Source organism: Ammospiza caudacuta, chromosome 26 (assembly GCF_027887145.1).
Source record: "Ammospiza caudacuta isolate bAmmCau1 chromosome 26, bAmmCau1.pri, whole genome shotgun sequence".
Taxonomy (NCBI): domain Eukaryota; kingdom Metazoa; phylum Chordata; class Aves; order Passeriformes; family Passerellidae; genus Ammospiza; species Ammospiza caudacuta.
In genome coordinates this window covers 3,872,313-3,887,417 of record NC_080618.1, presented here as the reverse complement: position 1 = coordinate 3,887,417, position 15,105 = coordinate 3,872,313, and the positions used below count along the sequence as shown (strand labels likewise).

The 15,105-nt window shown below is 50.2% G+C and overlaps 1 protein-coding gene across 1 annotated transcript in view; it reads right to left on the bottom strand.

Annotated features, from left to right (window-relative positions):
- Positions 1 to 1,164: 1,164 nt before the first annotated feature.
- The window catches only part of LOXL2 (lysyl oxidase like 2), a 57,773-nt gene continuing 43,832 nt past the window's right edge, over positions 1,165 to 15,105 (bottom strand). The window contains exons 8-13 of the mRNA XM_058820219.1: positions 12,450 to 12,615; positions 11,049 to 11,292; positions 8,068 to 8,183; positions 7,228 to 7,364; positions 5,408 to 5,519; positions 1,165 to 1,622 (exon numbers count right to left, since the gene is read on the bottom strand). Coding sequence (XP_058676202.1) covers positions 1,543 to 1,622; positions 5,408 to 5,519; positions 7,228 to 7,364; positions 8,068 to 8,183; positions 11,049 to 11,292; positions 12,450 to 12,615 — 855 coding nt within the window. The 3' untranslated portion in view covers positions 1,165 to 1,542. The remainder of the gene's footprint in view (positions 1,623 to 5,407; positions 5,520 to 7,227; positions 7,365 to 8,067; positions 8,184 to 11,048; positions 11,293 to 12,449; positions 12,616 to 15,105) is intronic.

The window sequence follows — 15,105 nt, the reverse complement described above, 5'->3', positions numbered from 1 at the left end:
AATTAAAATTCCATGTGAAATTCCATATTCAATTCCCAGTGAGATTCCTTATGAAGTTGAAATTCCCCGTGAAATTCCATATGAGATTCCCTGTGAAATTGAAATTCCATGTGAGATTTCTTATGAAATTCCCTGTGAAATTGAAATTCCCTGTGAGATTCCTTATGAAGTTGAAATTCCCTGTGAAATTCCATATGAAATTCCATGTGAAATTGAAATTCCCCGTGAAATTCCATATGAGATTCCCTGTGAAATTGAAATTCCATATGAAATTGAAATTCTCTGTGAAATTCCATATGAAATTCCCTGTGAAATTGAAGTTCCCTGTGAGATTTCTTATGAAATTGAAATTCCCTGTGAAATTCCATATGAAATTCCATGTGAAATTGAAATTCCATATGAAATTCCCTGTGAAATTCCATGTGAAATTGAAATTCCCCATGAAATTCCATATGACATTCCCCATGAAATTGAAATTCCATATGAAATTGAAATTCTCTGTGAAATTAAAATTCCACATGAAATTCCATATTCAATTCCCTGTGAAATTGAAGTTCCCAGTGAGATTCCTTATGAAATTGAAATTCCCTGTGAAATTCCATATGAAATTCTCTGTGAAATTGAAGTTCCCTGTGAGATTTCTTATGAAATTGAAATTCCATATGAAATTGAAATTACCTGTGAAATTCCATATGAAATTCCCTGTGAAATTGAAGTTCCCTGTGAGATTTATGAAATTGAAATTCCATATGAAATTGAAATTACCTGTGAAATTCTATATGAAATTCCCTGTGAAATTGAAATTCCCCGTGCAATTGAAATTCCCTGTGAAATTCCATGTGAAGTTCCATATGAAATTCCATATGAAATTCCCTGTGAAATTGAAGTTCCCTGTGAGATTCCTTATGAAATTGAAATTCCCTGTGAAATTGAAATTCCCTGTGAAATTCCAGGTTCTGCATTTGCTCCGCTCCGGAGCGCGGCCGTTGTTGGATCCAAGCGTTTTCACTGCAGTATTAAATTCAGCTTTTCACTGTTCTGCTCACACAAAGCTGCTCCTTTTTTCCTGTTTTTTTTTTTTTTTTTTTTTTTTGTTTGTTTTTGGTTTTTGTTTTTTTTTTTTGTTGTTGTTGTTTTTTTGTTTTTTTTTTTTTTTCCTTCAATTTTTCCCTTTCCTTCCGTTTCCTTGCCGAACTGGAGTCGGTGCCGAGGAGGAGCGCAGGAAGCAGCAGCACAAACGGGCACTGGGAGTGGGAAGAGAGCTGAGAATTCCCAAAGAACGCCTCGGGAGCGAGGGGTGAAGGCACTTTTGGGGTGGCTGGCACCCAACCTGAGTGCTGCACAATGTGGGAGGAACCTCTGGGGCGGTGAAGAGCTGGAGCTGAGGAGAGCTGGAATGGCGGGAGCGCCCAAACCGGGGAGGGAGAGGCTTCTTGGGGCGGAATCCAGAGTTTGGTGGTGGAGGCTCCATTTCCTGGAGGGGGCAGTGGTTGGGAAGGGCTGGAGCAGAGTCCTGGCTGCCCTGAGTCACCAGTGGGGATCCTACCGGGCGGAGACGTTGTTATTTGTGAGTCCCCTGAAGTGCTCGAACTTCTGCTCCGTCTCCTCGCTGAAGGAACCGCCTGGAGAGGCCACGGGGAGAGCAGGGGGTCAGCAGGAGCAGGGAAAAACAGCTGGGAATACTGGGAGAGGGTGGGGAAAACAGCTGGGAATACTGGGCAAACCCTTGGGAACGGGAGGGGAGCATGGCAGTAACCCTTGGGATCGGGGAGAGAACGTGGGGGTAACCCTTGGGATCACCAAGAGAGCCAGGGGTGAGCAGGAGAGGGGAAAACCACCTGGGAATACTGGGAAAACCATTTGGAACAGGAGAGAATGGGAAAACCACCTGGGAATACTGGGAGAGGGTGGGAAAAACACCTGGGAATATTGGGAAAACCCCATGGAATACTGGGAAAACCATTTGGAATGGGAGAGAATGGGAAAACCACCTGGGAATACTGGGAGAGGGTGGGAAAAATACCTGGGATCACCAGGGGAGAGGGAAAACCACCTGGGAATACTGGGAGAGGGTGGGAAAAATACCTGGGATCACCAGGGGAGAGGGAAAACCACCTGGGAATACTGGGAGAGGGTGGGAAAAACACCTGGGAGTATTGGGAAAACCCTTGGGAACGGGAGGGGAGCATGGCAGTAACCCTTGGGATCATGGAGAGAACGTGGGGGTAACCCTTGGGATCACCAAGAGAGCCAGGGGTGAGCAGGAGAGGGGAAAACAGCTGGGAATACTGGGAGAGGGTGGGAAAAACACCTGGGAATATTAAGAAAACCCTTGGGAACGGGGGGGGGGGGGGGAGCGTGGCAAGAACCCTTGGGATCATGGAGAGAACGTGGGGGTAACCCTTGGGATCACCAAGAGAGCCACAGGTGAGCAGGAGAGGGGAAAACAGCTGGGAATACTGGGAGAGGGTGGGAAAAACACCTGGGATCACCAGGGGAGAGGGAAAAACACCTGGGAATATTGGGAAAACCCTTGGGAACGGGGGGGAGCGTGGCAATAACACTTGGGATCACCAGGAGAGCCAGGGGTGAGCAGGAGAGGGGAAAACAGCTGGGAATACTGGGAGACGGTGGGAAAAACACCTGGGAATATTGGGAAAACCCCATGGAATACTGGGAAAACCATTTGGAACGGGAGAGAATGGGAAAACCACCTGGGAATACTGGGAGAGGGTGGGAAAAACACCTGGGAATATTGTGAAAACCCTTGGGAACAGGGGGGGAGCGTGGCAATGACACTTGGGATCACCAGGAGAGGGAAAAACCCTTGGGAATACTGGGAGAGCACAGGGAAAGCACTTGGGATTGGGAACACCAGGAAAGCAGAGGGTGAGCAGGAAAAAAAAATACTTGGGAACACCATGAGAGGGAAAAGCACTTGGAAAATGGGGAGAGCACAGGAAAAACCCTTGGGAACACGGGGAGGACATGGGAAAAAACCCTTGGAATCACTGGGAGAGGGGAAAACCCTTGGGAACATCAAGAGAACATGGGAAAAACACTTGGGAATATTGGGAGAGGGAAAAACCCTTGGGAATACTGGGAGACCACAGGAAAAACCTTTGAGAGCACAGGAAAACCGCTCAGGAACGCCAGGAGAGGAAAAAACCCTTGGAAAATGGGGAGAGCATGGAAAAAACCCTTTGGGAACACTGGGAGAGCACGGGGTCAGCAGGAACAGGGAAAAACACTCAGGATCCCTGGGAGAGCACAGAAAAAACACTTGGGAACACGGGGAGAGCATGGAGAAAAACCATTGGGAACATTGGGAGAGGGAAAAACCCTTGGGAATACTGGGAGAGCACAGGGAAAACACTTGGGATTGGGAACACCAGGAAAGCAGAGGGTGAGGAGGAAAAAAAAATACTTGGGAACACCATGAGAGGGAAAAGCACTTGGAAAATGGGGAGAGCACAGGAAAAACCCTTGGGAACACGGGGAGGACATGGGAAAAAACCTTGGAATCACTGGGAGAGGGGAAAACCCTTGGAAACATCAAGAGAACATGGGAAAAACACTTGGGAACATTGGGAGAGGGAAAAACCCTTGGGAATACTGGGAGAGCACAGGGAAAGCACTTGGGATTGGGAACACCAGGAAAGCAGAGGGTGAGCAGGGAAAAAAAATACTTGGGAACACCATGAGAGGGAAAAGCATTTAGGAACAGCAGGAGAGGGGAAAACCCTTGGGAACACGGGGAGGACATGGGGAAAAACTCTGGGGAATCACTGGGAAAGGGGAAAACCCTTGGGAACATGGAGAGGGCATGGGAAAAACACTTGGGAATATTGGGAGAGGGAAAACCCTTGGGAACATGGGGAGAGCACAGGAAAACCACTCAGGAACGCCAGGAGAGGAAAAACCCTTGGAAAATGGGGAGAGCATGGGAAAAAACCTTTGGGAACACTGGGAGAGCACGGGGTCAGCAGGAACGGGGAAAAACACTCAGGATCCCTGGGAGAGCACAGGGAAAACACTTGGGAACACGGGGAGAGCATGGAGAAAAACCCTTGGGATCACCAAGAGAGGGAAAAAGCCTTGGGAGTACTGGGAGAGCACAGGGAAAGCACTTGGGATTGGGAACACCAGGAAAGCAGAGGGTGAGCAGGGAAAAAAATACTTTCCATGAGAGGGAAAAGCACTTGGAAAATGGGGAGAGCATGGAGAAAAACCCTTGGGATCACCAAGAGAGGTTAAAACCCTTGGGAACATGGAGAGGACATGGGGAAAACCCTTGGGAACACCAACAGAACATGGGAAAACCACTTGGGAACATTGGGAAGGTGCAGGGTGAGGAGAGAAAAACCCTTGGGAACACTGGGAGAGGAAAAATCCCTTGGGAACACCAGGAGAGCACAGGGAAAAGCACTTGGGAACATCAGGGTTGGGTGGAACCAGTGCCCAGGAAATGAAGGGCTTAAAGGTTTGGGGTTAATTAAACGAAGTTTTAATTAAATCTTGCCCTAACTGGCACAGCCAGGAGATCCCAGAAGAGCTGGACGAGGATTTGCAAGACTGAATGACCCAAATTTCACTGGTTTGGTGCTTAAAAAAATAAAGTGAGGCCCAACAAGGCCTGTGAGGGTGTGAGGGCTCTGCTCTGAACCAGAAATGAACCCTAATTTCTCTCAAATTAGGACAAAGTGAAAGTTAAAACCTTTATTTTTAACCAGAACTATCTCCCAGCTCAGCTGCAGAGCCCAAACAACAGCTGGAATGGGCTTCACTTTCCTGAACTAGGTCACAGCCTGAAATGTGACACACAGGACCAGAATTTTCTGCTGAAATCCCAACAAAATAATGAGAAAAATCTGGATTTTTTTTTTTTTTTTTTTTTTTTTTTTTTTTTCCAGGAAAAACATTCCTTGAAGAAGGGAATTTTCAAAGCTGGTTTTATTTGGAGCTGGGCAGGGAGTTGCGTTAATTCATTTTTTTGTGGTAAAAACAGTCCTGAAAAGCCCCCAGATTAATTCCATTTTCCATGGTTTTGACAATGGAATAATCCAAATTTAAATTAGTTTGGCTTTGGTATTCCAGGACTGAAAAGAAAAATACTAAATGAGAAAATTTAATTTTTTTCCAAGAAAACAGAGATTTCCCTGACATTCCAGGGACATTTTAATTCCTGCCTGGTACAGCAGGAATTCTCTTTCCCACTGTTTTGTTTGCTTTCCAAGAGAAGATCTGTGATCCGATGAGATCCCAGCTTGGCAAAATAATTGGATTTTGGGAGGAAGGAATTTCCCAGGACGCTGGGATTGCACCAGAGCTATTCAGGGGGGGTAAAACATGAAATTCCTGGTCTGAGAGGAATCCTTGGAGCATTCCAGGGGATCCCAGCCCTCACCTATGTGGCAGTTGTACATCCAGATGCGCTGCCCGTCGTAGCGGCTCCGGCATTTCATGACATTGTTGGAATAATCTGACTCTGCCACCTCGTAGTTGGGGTTGATCACCACCTGGGAGGGGTGCAGGGACAGGGGTGGGGTTGTTAAAGGGGGATTTGGCAGGATCAGTTGGTTTTTATGGCATTTTTTTTAGGCAAAAAATGGAAATGTGATTTGTTTTGTAAAGGGAGAGAAAGGAGTAGAATAAAGGCGGGTCAGGGAATAAAGGCTGAGTCAGGGAATCCTGGGATGGTTGGGGTGGGAAGGGACCTGAAATCCCATCCAGAGCCACCCCTGCCATGGCAGGGACACCTCCCACTGTGCCAGGGGGCTCCAGCCTGGCCTTGGGCACTGCCAGGGATCCGGGGGCAGCCACAGCTCCTTGGGAATTCCATCCCAAAATCCCATCCATCCCTGCCCTCTGAGAATTCCATCCCAAAATCCCATCCATCCCTGCCCTCTGAGAATTCCATCCCAAAATCCCATCCATCCCTGCCCTCTGAGAATTCCATCCCAAAATCCCATCCATCCCTGCCCTCTGAGAATTCCATCCCAAAATCCCATCCATCCCCGCGCTCTGGCAGTGGAAGCCATTCCCTGGCAGAATTCCAGCATTTTTGGTTCCTTTTCCAGGTGAGAAACTGCTCACCTGGTGGGTGGGTGTAGAGTTCCCATGTCCTGTCTGTGCAAACTCAGCTCCCAGGTGTGAAAAAATCAGGGAATGGTTTGGGTTGGAAGGGATTTAAACCCATCCAGAGCCACCCCTGCCATGGGACACCTCCCATTGTCCAGGGTGCTCCAAACTCACCTTGGACCCTCCAGGGATCCAGGGGCAGCCACAGCTCCCTGGGAATTCCATCCAGCCCTTCCCACGCTCATTCCTTCCCAATATCCCACCCCAATCTCACTTTTCCCAGTTCAAAGCCATTCCCTGTGTCCTGTCCCTCCATCCCTTGTCCCCAGCCCCTCTCCTGGAGCCCCTTCAGGAGCTCTGAGCTCTCCTGGATCCTTCCCTTCTCCAGGGGAACATTCCCAGTTCCCTCAGCCTTTCCTCCCAGCAGAGCTGCTCCGTCTCCAACTCACCACAGCCACCCCTTCCCCCGTGCCCCAAATGTCCCTCCAAACCCCCATTTTCCATTTCACACAGTCCAGACAGAAACAATTCCTCTCCTTTCCTTCCTTCCCAGTGCCACTGGCTGTTTTTGGACCAGGACAATTCCCCCCATGGGCCTGGCCAGTATTCCTGCAAAAACCCCAAAACCAGCACCTGGGAATCCCAAAATTCAGGGAATGCTGCTGACAACCAGCTCCAAAGAGGGGTGCTGTGCTTTGGGGGTGTGACAACACTGTCAGCAACATCAGCTGGGCTGGGCCTATCCAGGATTAGCTGGACTTGGATTTTTTTAAGACTTTAATCTTCACACTGGGCCCTGATTTTTCCCTTGGGAATCATGTGTTGATTATCCTTCTGGATAATCCTTTATCTTTAAGGCATCTGGGAATAGAATCCCTTTACAAACAGAAGTTGGAGGTGTCAAATGAACAAATTTGGTGAATTCTGGATGTGGTTGATTAGATAAAAGCAGTGGGGGTGTCCCAGGTCTGTCTGTCCCACCTGAAGAGGTGTTGATTATCCTGGTGGATAATCCTTTAAGGCATCTGGGAATAGAATCCCTTTACAAACAGAATTTGGAGGTGTCAAATGAACAAATTTGATGAATTCTGGATGTGATTGGTAGGATAAAAGAAGAGGGGGGTGTCCCAGGTCTGTCTGTCCCACCTGGAAGAGGTAATCCCCCGGGGGGACATCGGTGATGTCGATCCACTGGCAGTCGATGTCGTGCCGATAAACGTCCCAGCAGCCCACGGTGATGCCCTGCTCCCCAAAGTTGGCGCACTCGTACTGCTTCTGCACGTCTGGGGGAGGAGAATTAAACAAAAAGGGTTAAATCCGCAGCAGAATTCCCAGAAAATTCCTGCTTGTTCCCCATGGACAGGGATGAACTCCAGGGGTGGTGTTTTGGGGGAGATTTAAGGAGTGGCTGCCTTCCAGCAGCTGGAGGCTTCTTTTGGAATTCCTCACTGGAATGCACAATTTGGGGTTGTGGGGCAGCTCAGAGGTGGGATGGAGGGAGCTGAGGGTGGAAAAGAGAATGGGGGACTTGGGGTTTCCCATCCATGCATCATCCATTCATGCAACATCCATCCATCCATCCATCCATCCATCCATCCATCCATCCATCCATCCATCCATCATCCATCCATCCATCCATCCACCATCCATCCATCCATCCATCCATCCATCCATCCATCATCCATCCATCCATCCATCCATCAATCATCCATCCATCCATCCATCCATCCATCCATCCATCATCCATCCATCATCCATCCATCCATCCATCCATCCATCCATCCATCCATCCACCATCCATCCATCATCCATCCATCCATCCATCCATCCATCCATCCATCCATCCATCCATATCCATCCACCCACCCATCCATCCATCCATCCATGGCTGGTTCCTGGCTTCTCCAGGCCATGTTCACCCCTCAGGAGCTGTCACCTCCTCGGGAAGGGGACAGAATTCCTGGGACAGGGGGCCCTGACACAGACCTGCCTCACACTCGGTGTCCTCCAGGCAGAAGCTGGCCTTGTGTCCCTCGGCCACCTTGGTGCCATTGAGGTTCAGCAGGTCGTAGTGGGTGAACACCTCCATGCTGTGGTAGTGCCTGTGGGGACAGACAGGGACAATTATCCCAAGGGATCATTAATTTACTGTTCAGCCCCAGCTTTGGGAATGGGCATCCCAACTTTGGGAATGGTATCCCAGCTTTGGGAATATCTGTTCTAGCTTTGGGAATGGGCATCCCAACTTTGGGAATATCTGTTCTAGCTTTGGGAATGTCTGTCCCAGCACTGGGAATGTCTGTTCCAGCTTTGGAAATGCCTATCCCAACTTTGGGAATGTCTGTACCAGCTTTAGGAATAGGTATCCCAGTTTTGGGAATGGGTATTCCAGCATTGGGAATGTCTATCCCAGCTTTGGGAATGGGCATCCCAGCTTTGGGATTGTGTATCTCAACTTTGGGAATGCCTATCTCAGCTTTGGGAATGTGTAACCCAGCTATGGGAATGCCCATTCCAGCTTTGGGAATGCTTATCTCAAATTTGGGAATGTCTATCCCAACTTTGGGAATGCCTATAGCAAATTTGGGAATGTCTGTCCCAGGTGTGGGATTGTCTGTCCCAGCTTTGGGAATGCCTATCTCAAATTTGGGAATGTTTGTCCCAGCTTTGGGAATGTCTGTCCTCACTTTGGGAATGCGTATTCCGGCTTTGGGAACGTGTATCCCAGCACTGGGAATGCCTATCCCAGCTTTGGGATTGTGTATCTCAACTTTGGGAATGCCTATCTCAGCTTTGGGAATGTGTAACCCAGCTATGGGAATGCCTATTCCAGCTTTGGGAATGCTTATCTCAAATTTGGGAATGTCTATCCCAACTTTGGGAATGCCTATCCCAACTTTGGGAATGTCTGTCCTAGCTTGGGAATGGGTATCCCAGTTTTGGGATTGTGTATCTCAGCTTTGGGAATGCCTATCTCAAATTTGGGAATGCCTTATCCCAGCTTTGGGAATGTGAATCCCAGATTTGGGAATGCCTATCTCAGCTTTGGGAATGTCTATCCCAGCTTTGGGAATGCCTATTCCAGCTTTGGGAATGCCTATCTCAAATTTGGGAATGTCTATCCCAGCTTTGGGAATGTCTGTCCTAGCTTTGGGAATGGGTATCCCAGTTTTGGGAATGGGTATCCCAGCTATAGGAATGCCTATCCCAGCTTTGGGAATGTCTGTCCCAGGTGTGGGATTGTCTGTCCCAGCTTTGGGAATGCCTATCTCAAATTTGGGAATGTCTGTCCTGGCTTTGGGAATGTCTGTCCCAGCTTTGGGAATGTCTGTCCTAGCTTTGGGAATAGGTATCCCAGTTTTGGGAATGGGTATCCCAGCACTGGGAATGCCTATCCCAGCTTTGGGAAGGCCTACCTGAAATTTGGGAATGCCTATCCCAGATTTGGGAATGTGAATCCCAGATTTGGGAATGTGTATTCCAGCTTTGGGAATGCCTATCCCAGCTTTGAGAATGTCTATCCCAGGTGTGGGAATGTCTATCCCAGCTTTGGGAATGCCTGTCCCAGTTTTGGGAATGCCTATCCCAGGTGTGGGAATGTCTATCCCAGCTTTGGGAATGTCTGTCCCAGTTTTGGGAATGCCTATCCCAGCTTTGGGAATGCCCATGCCAGCCCTGGAACCCTGCACTGAGACCCAGCAGGGCCCAGCTGCAAAGCTCAGCTCAGCCAAGGCTCAGACAGGGCCTAACTCAGAACCAGTTGCTTAAGATTAAAAAAAAAATAAAATAAAATAAAAGAAAAGGAGAAAAACGGGCATAAATCCACTCCTTTCCAGCTGTAAAAATAATCAAGGCTGAAACACTTCCAATCACCACCATTGCTCATAGATTTAAAGATGGGCATGAGCAAAGGGGGAAGGGGAGGAAATTTTTCCTGCGTTTCCCCTCTCTAAAAAAAACCAAAACAATCCAGAAATTGCCATCTGCCAGAATGAAAAATGAAATCATTTTTCACTCCCTGCTTGGGGTCTTTCCCATTTTTATTCTACTTCCACATCCAAACAGGAGGTCCCAGGGCAGGAGGCAGAGCAGAGGCCCAAGGCCAAGGCCAGGCTGATGTTTTGAGGCAGATTTGGCTCAAATCAATGAATTTGATGCGAGTTTGAGCTTCTCTGACTCAGATTCTGAGCTATGCCTGAGTCACTCCCTGGGCTGTTTACACTCTGCTGTTCACAGACTGGAAAGATTGAAGAGGGATTGAGTTCATCCCTGTCCATCTAAACTGGTTCCAGTTTGGAGCACAGATGGCTCCTGGCCTCTCCCTCACCCTTTCCCATCCCACCTCCCTTCCACCGTGTCCAAAATTGCTCCAAGTTTCCCCTTTTTCAGTGCTACCTGCACATCTCAGCTCTTTGGGAAGATTATAAAGAAATCTAAGATTTAAGATTTACCACTCTGGTGTTTAAGGTTTTTAAGGTTTAAGGGTTAAGGTTAAGGTTTTTAAGCAGGACAGGACAAAACCAGGACAAAACTGGGACAAACTTGGGACAAAACTGGGACAAAACCAGGACAAAGCTGGGACGAAACTGAGAAAAAAGTGGGACAAAACCGGGATGAAACTGGGAAAAACTGGGAAAAACTGGGACGAAACTGGGATAAAACCGGGAGAAAACTGGGACAAAACCAGGACAAAACCAGGATGAAACTGGGAAAAATGGGGATGAAACTGGGATAAAACCGGGACAAAGCTGGGAAAAACCGGGACAAAGCTGGGACAAAACTGGGACAAAACCAGGACAAAACTGTGACAAAATCGGGACAAAACTGGAAAAAACTGTGACAAAACTGGGACAAAACCAGGAAAAAACTGGAACAAAGCTGGGACAAGACTTCCCCATGGCAGCAGGAGGGGCTGGGGGTGGCAGGGAGCCCCAGGGGGTGGCAGGGAGCCCGGGTGTGGCACCCACCGGTGGCAGTCGTGCCACACCCAGGCGTGGCGGCCGTTCTTGGGCCTGAAGTCGGACTGGCCGTTGTTGTGGATCTGGGAGCTGAAGCGCAGCAGGCGCCGGTAGCCCGAGGTCAGCGAGGTGTTGTGGGCCGAGCTGGCCAGGCAGTTCTCCTCCAGGGCACACTGCAGCAGGAACATGGGCCTGTCCTCCAGGTAGGCCGTCTGCTCCACCAGCTCCGCGTTCAGCACCAGGTCAGGGGCGGCTGCGGTGAGCAATGGGTGGGGTAAATGAAATAAAATCACCCCAAAAGTGTTGCGGTGTGATTTCAAGGTTTACCCCAGAACCTCAGGTCCCTCTCCTGAAGATTCCCTCCCAGGTGTTTCAGTCACCTCTCCCTTCCCTTCCCTGACCCCTGACAATCACTGTCTGTCAGTCCTGGATTGGCAGATCCAAAGGATGCCCTCTACCCCTGGGGACATTGGGCCATCCAGGTGTCCTTTGTCCCTTTGTCCCTCCCCTCCTGTCCCTGCCTGGTGGCTCCCTGCCCCTTCCCTGCCCCTCTCCCCGGGGTTCAAAGGAGCAGCAACCACGGGCTCAGGGAGTTCTGTTGGAGCTGGTGCTGCATTCAGAGGCCTGTGGGCCAGAATAAAGCTCTGGGTCCAAACCCTCCATCAGAACCGACTCCTTTCCTTCACCTTCACCTTAAAGCTTCTCCACAGAGGGAAACCTGAGGAGCAGCCCCTGCTATGGGGGGAAGCTCCATCCCAGCACCACCAGAGCTCCTGCAGGCCTGCACTTGTCCCCACGGGCCCAGTGCAGCACCCAGCCAGCCAGAAGTTCCCTCACCACTCCCAAAAAGAACAATTTCTCCTGAATATCCAAATGAATCCCACTCTTGAGTTTGAGTAGGAAAAGCCTGGGGCGGAACCATTGACCATATGGGAGTAGTTGACCTTAAATCTCATGCCATGCCATGCCATGCTGTGCTGTGCTGTGCTGTCCCATCCCATCTCGTCCTGTCCCAACCCATCCCATGGATCCCATCCCATGGATCCTATCCCATCCCATGGATCCCATGGATCCCATCCCATGAATCCCATCCCATCCCATGGATCCTATCCCATCCCATCCCATCTCATCCCACCCCATGAATCCCATGAATCCCATCCCATCTCATGGATCCCATCCCATCCCATCCTGCCCCATGGATCCCATCCCATCCCACCCCACCATGGGCAGGGACACCTCCCACAACCCCAGCTTTCTCCAATCTGCCTTGGACACTCCCAGGGATGGAGCAGCCCCAGCCAGAACCTCTCAGGTTCAGGGAGTTACAATTCTGTGTTGCTTTGGCACATCCAGTTCCCCCGTTCCCCCTGCACATCCCCTGGCCCGGTGAGCAGATCCCGGGTCACTCACTCTCGGAGCAGGACACGCCGGCCCCGAAGCGCCCCCCTCCCCTGGGGCAGGACACGTGGGCCCCGTCGTGCCGGCAGTGCGACAGCGACATCTCCGTCCCCGAGCACTTCACCCCGCTCATCACCACGTCGTCGGCGCTGACGTCCCCGTGCCAGTACCACGTTTCCTGGGCAAAAAAATGGCAGGAAATGGTGTTTCACACATTCCTTGGGGTTTAGTGGCTCTTAGGGGGATATTTACCTGCCTAAAATGGGGATTCTCCACCAGGGAAGATCAGGGCAAGACCCCACATAATCCAACAAAGGATGCTGGAACAGGGGACTCAGGGAAGCTGAAGTTTTGTCACCAAATCCTTAAAAACCTTGAATCCCATCCAGTCCCACCCCATGCCATAGAGAAGGACACCTTTCACTATCCCAGGTGGTTTAAACCTGGTTTTGGACACTTCCAGGGATAGCCACAACTTCTCTGGGAATTTCATACCAGGACCTCACCGCTGTTCCAGGGGAGAATTTATTCTCAATATCCCATCTCACTCTGTCCTCTAGCAGGGAAGAATTAATTCCAAATATCCCATCTAACTCTGTCCTCTGGCAGTGGGGAATTTATTCCCAACATCCCATCTAATTCTGTCCTCTGAAAGCAAAGAATTAATTCCCAATATCCCATCTAACTCTGTCCTCTGGCAATGGGGAATTTATTCTCAATATCCCATCTCACTCTTTCCTCTGGCAGTGGGGAATTTATTCCCAATATCCCATCTAACTCTGTCCTTTGTCAGTGAAGAATTTATTCCCAATATCCCATCTAACTGTCCTCTGGCAGGGAAGAATTTATTCCCAATATCCCATCTAACTCAGTCCTCTGCCAGTGGGAAGCCATTCTCCCTTCTCCCACCATTCCAGTTCCTGATGAAACTTCCTCTCCTCTCCTCTCCTCATCCTCCAGTTCTATCAAACTCACGGGAATGACACAACATCAACTCCCAAACCCCAGAACGTGGGAGAAGGGGAGGGGAGAGAGAATCTAAAAAAACCCTCCGAGATCTGTCTGTGCCCGAGCTGGGAGCAGTTTCCAGGAAAAGAAACCCCCGGTGTCCCCTGGCTCCCGTTGCCCCCGGCTGTTTGGGAAGGCTGGGAGCACACAGGGCTGCCCTGTTCAGCACACTGGGGCTTTATGCTCCAGAGCTGGGGCAGCATAAGAGCCTTTTCTGTTCCAAATTCCAGCAGCCTCAGCTCAGGGAAAAAATGCCTTTTCCTCGCTGGACTCCCAGGGCTGTGTCAACAGAGGCAGGCAGTCGGAAAGGCCATGCTCAGGGATGTGGAGATCCTCAGCTCCCGGGGTTTGATGGGGGAAATCAGCTGGAGGAAGGAGTTGGAGCAGGGAATGGCCCCAGCAGCACATGGGCAGCTCCAGCCTCCTTCCCGCTCGGTGTCCCAGCCCTGAGTGTCCCCTGAGGACCTGCAGATCCCTCCCTGGCCGTGGAGAAGGGCTGGGATCTGTCCATGAGCCCAGGGTGGCAGAGGTCATGGAATGGTTTGGATTGCTCATCCCATGGGCCGGGACACTTTCCACCAGCCCGGCTCGCTCCAAGCCCTGTCCAGTCTGGCCTGGGACACTCCCAGGGGTGGGGCAGAGCTGAGGTGCTGTTCCTGGCCATGCAGAAGCAGGGAGGAGCAGGGAATACCAACAATTCATGGAGCTGCATCCAGGGCTGCACCAGAGCAGCTCCAGGAGAAAAATCCCATTTTTTCAGGAGACCTGACCCCAGTTTAAACCTGACCTCTGCATTTCAGGGAGGGACAAGAACCTGCATGCAGCCACCAGCCCACGTAGGGATTGGTGAATGTCAGGAAACCTGAGCTGTGAGCAAACAACAGAGAACTCAGGGAAGCATTAATAATCCAAATAATTTGGGATTATCATGAAATCCTTAAATATCTTAAATCTCATCCAGTCCCACCTGGGCAGGGACACCTCCCACTATCCCAGCTTGCTCCAAGCCCTGTCCAATCTGACCTTGAACATTTCCAGGGATGGGGCAGCCACAGCTTCTGTAGAGAATCCATTCCAGCCCCTCCCCACCCTCCCAGAGAAGGATTTGTCCTGAATATCCAATCTAATCCTACTCTGAGTTTGAGCAGGAAAAGCCTGGGGGGGAACAATTCACCATATGGGAATATGGACCTTAAATCCCATTTTATCCCATTCCACCCCTGCCGTGGGCAGGGACACCTTCCACTACCCCAGGGTGCTCCAAGCTGGCCTGGGACACTCCCAGGGTGGGGCAGGACTGAGGGGTCACTCCTGGCCATGCAGAAGCAGCAGGGAGGAGCAGGGAATACCAACAATTCATGGAGCTGCCCTGGAGCAACTCCAGGGGCAAAATCCCGTTTTTTCAGGAGACCTGACCCCAGTTTGAACCTGACCTCTGCATTTCAGGGAGGGACAAGAACCTGCATGCAGCCACCAGCCCAAGGAGGGATTGGTGAATGTCAGGAAACCTGAGCTGTGAGAAAACAACAGAGAACTCAGGGAAGCAGAATGTTTATCACCAAATCCTTAAAAATCTTAAAACTCATCCAGTCCTACCCAGGCAGGGATACCTCCCACTATCTCAGGTTGCTCCAGCCTGGCCTTGGACACTTCCAGGGAT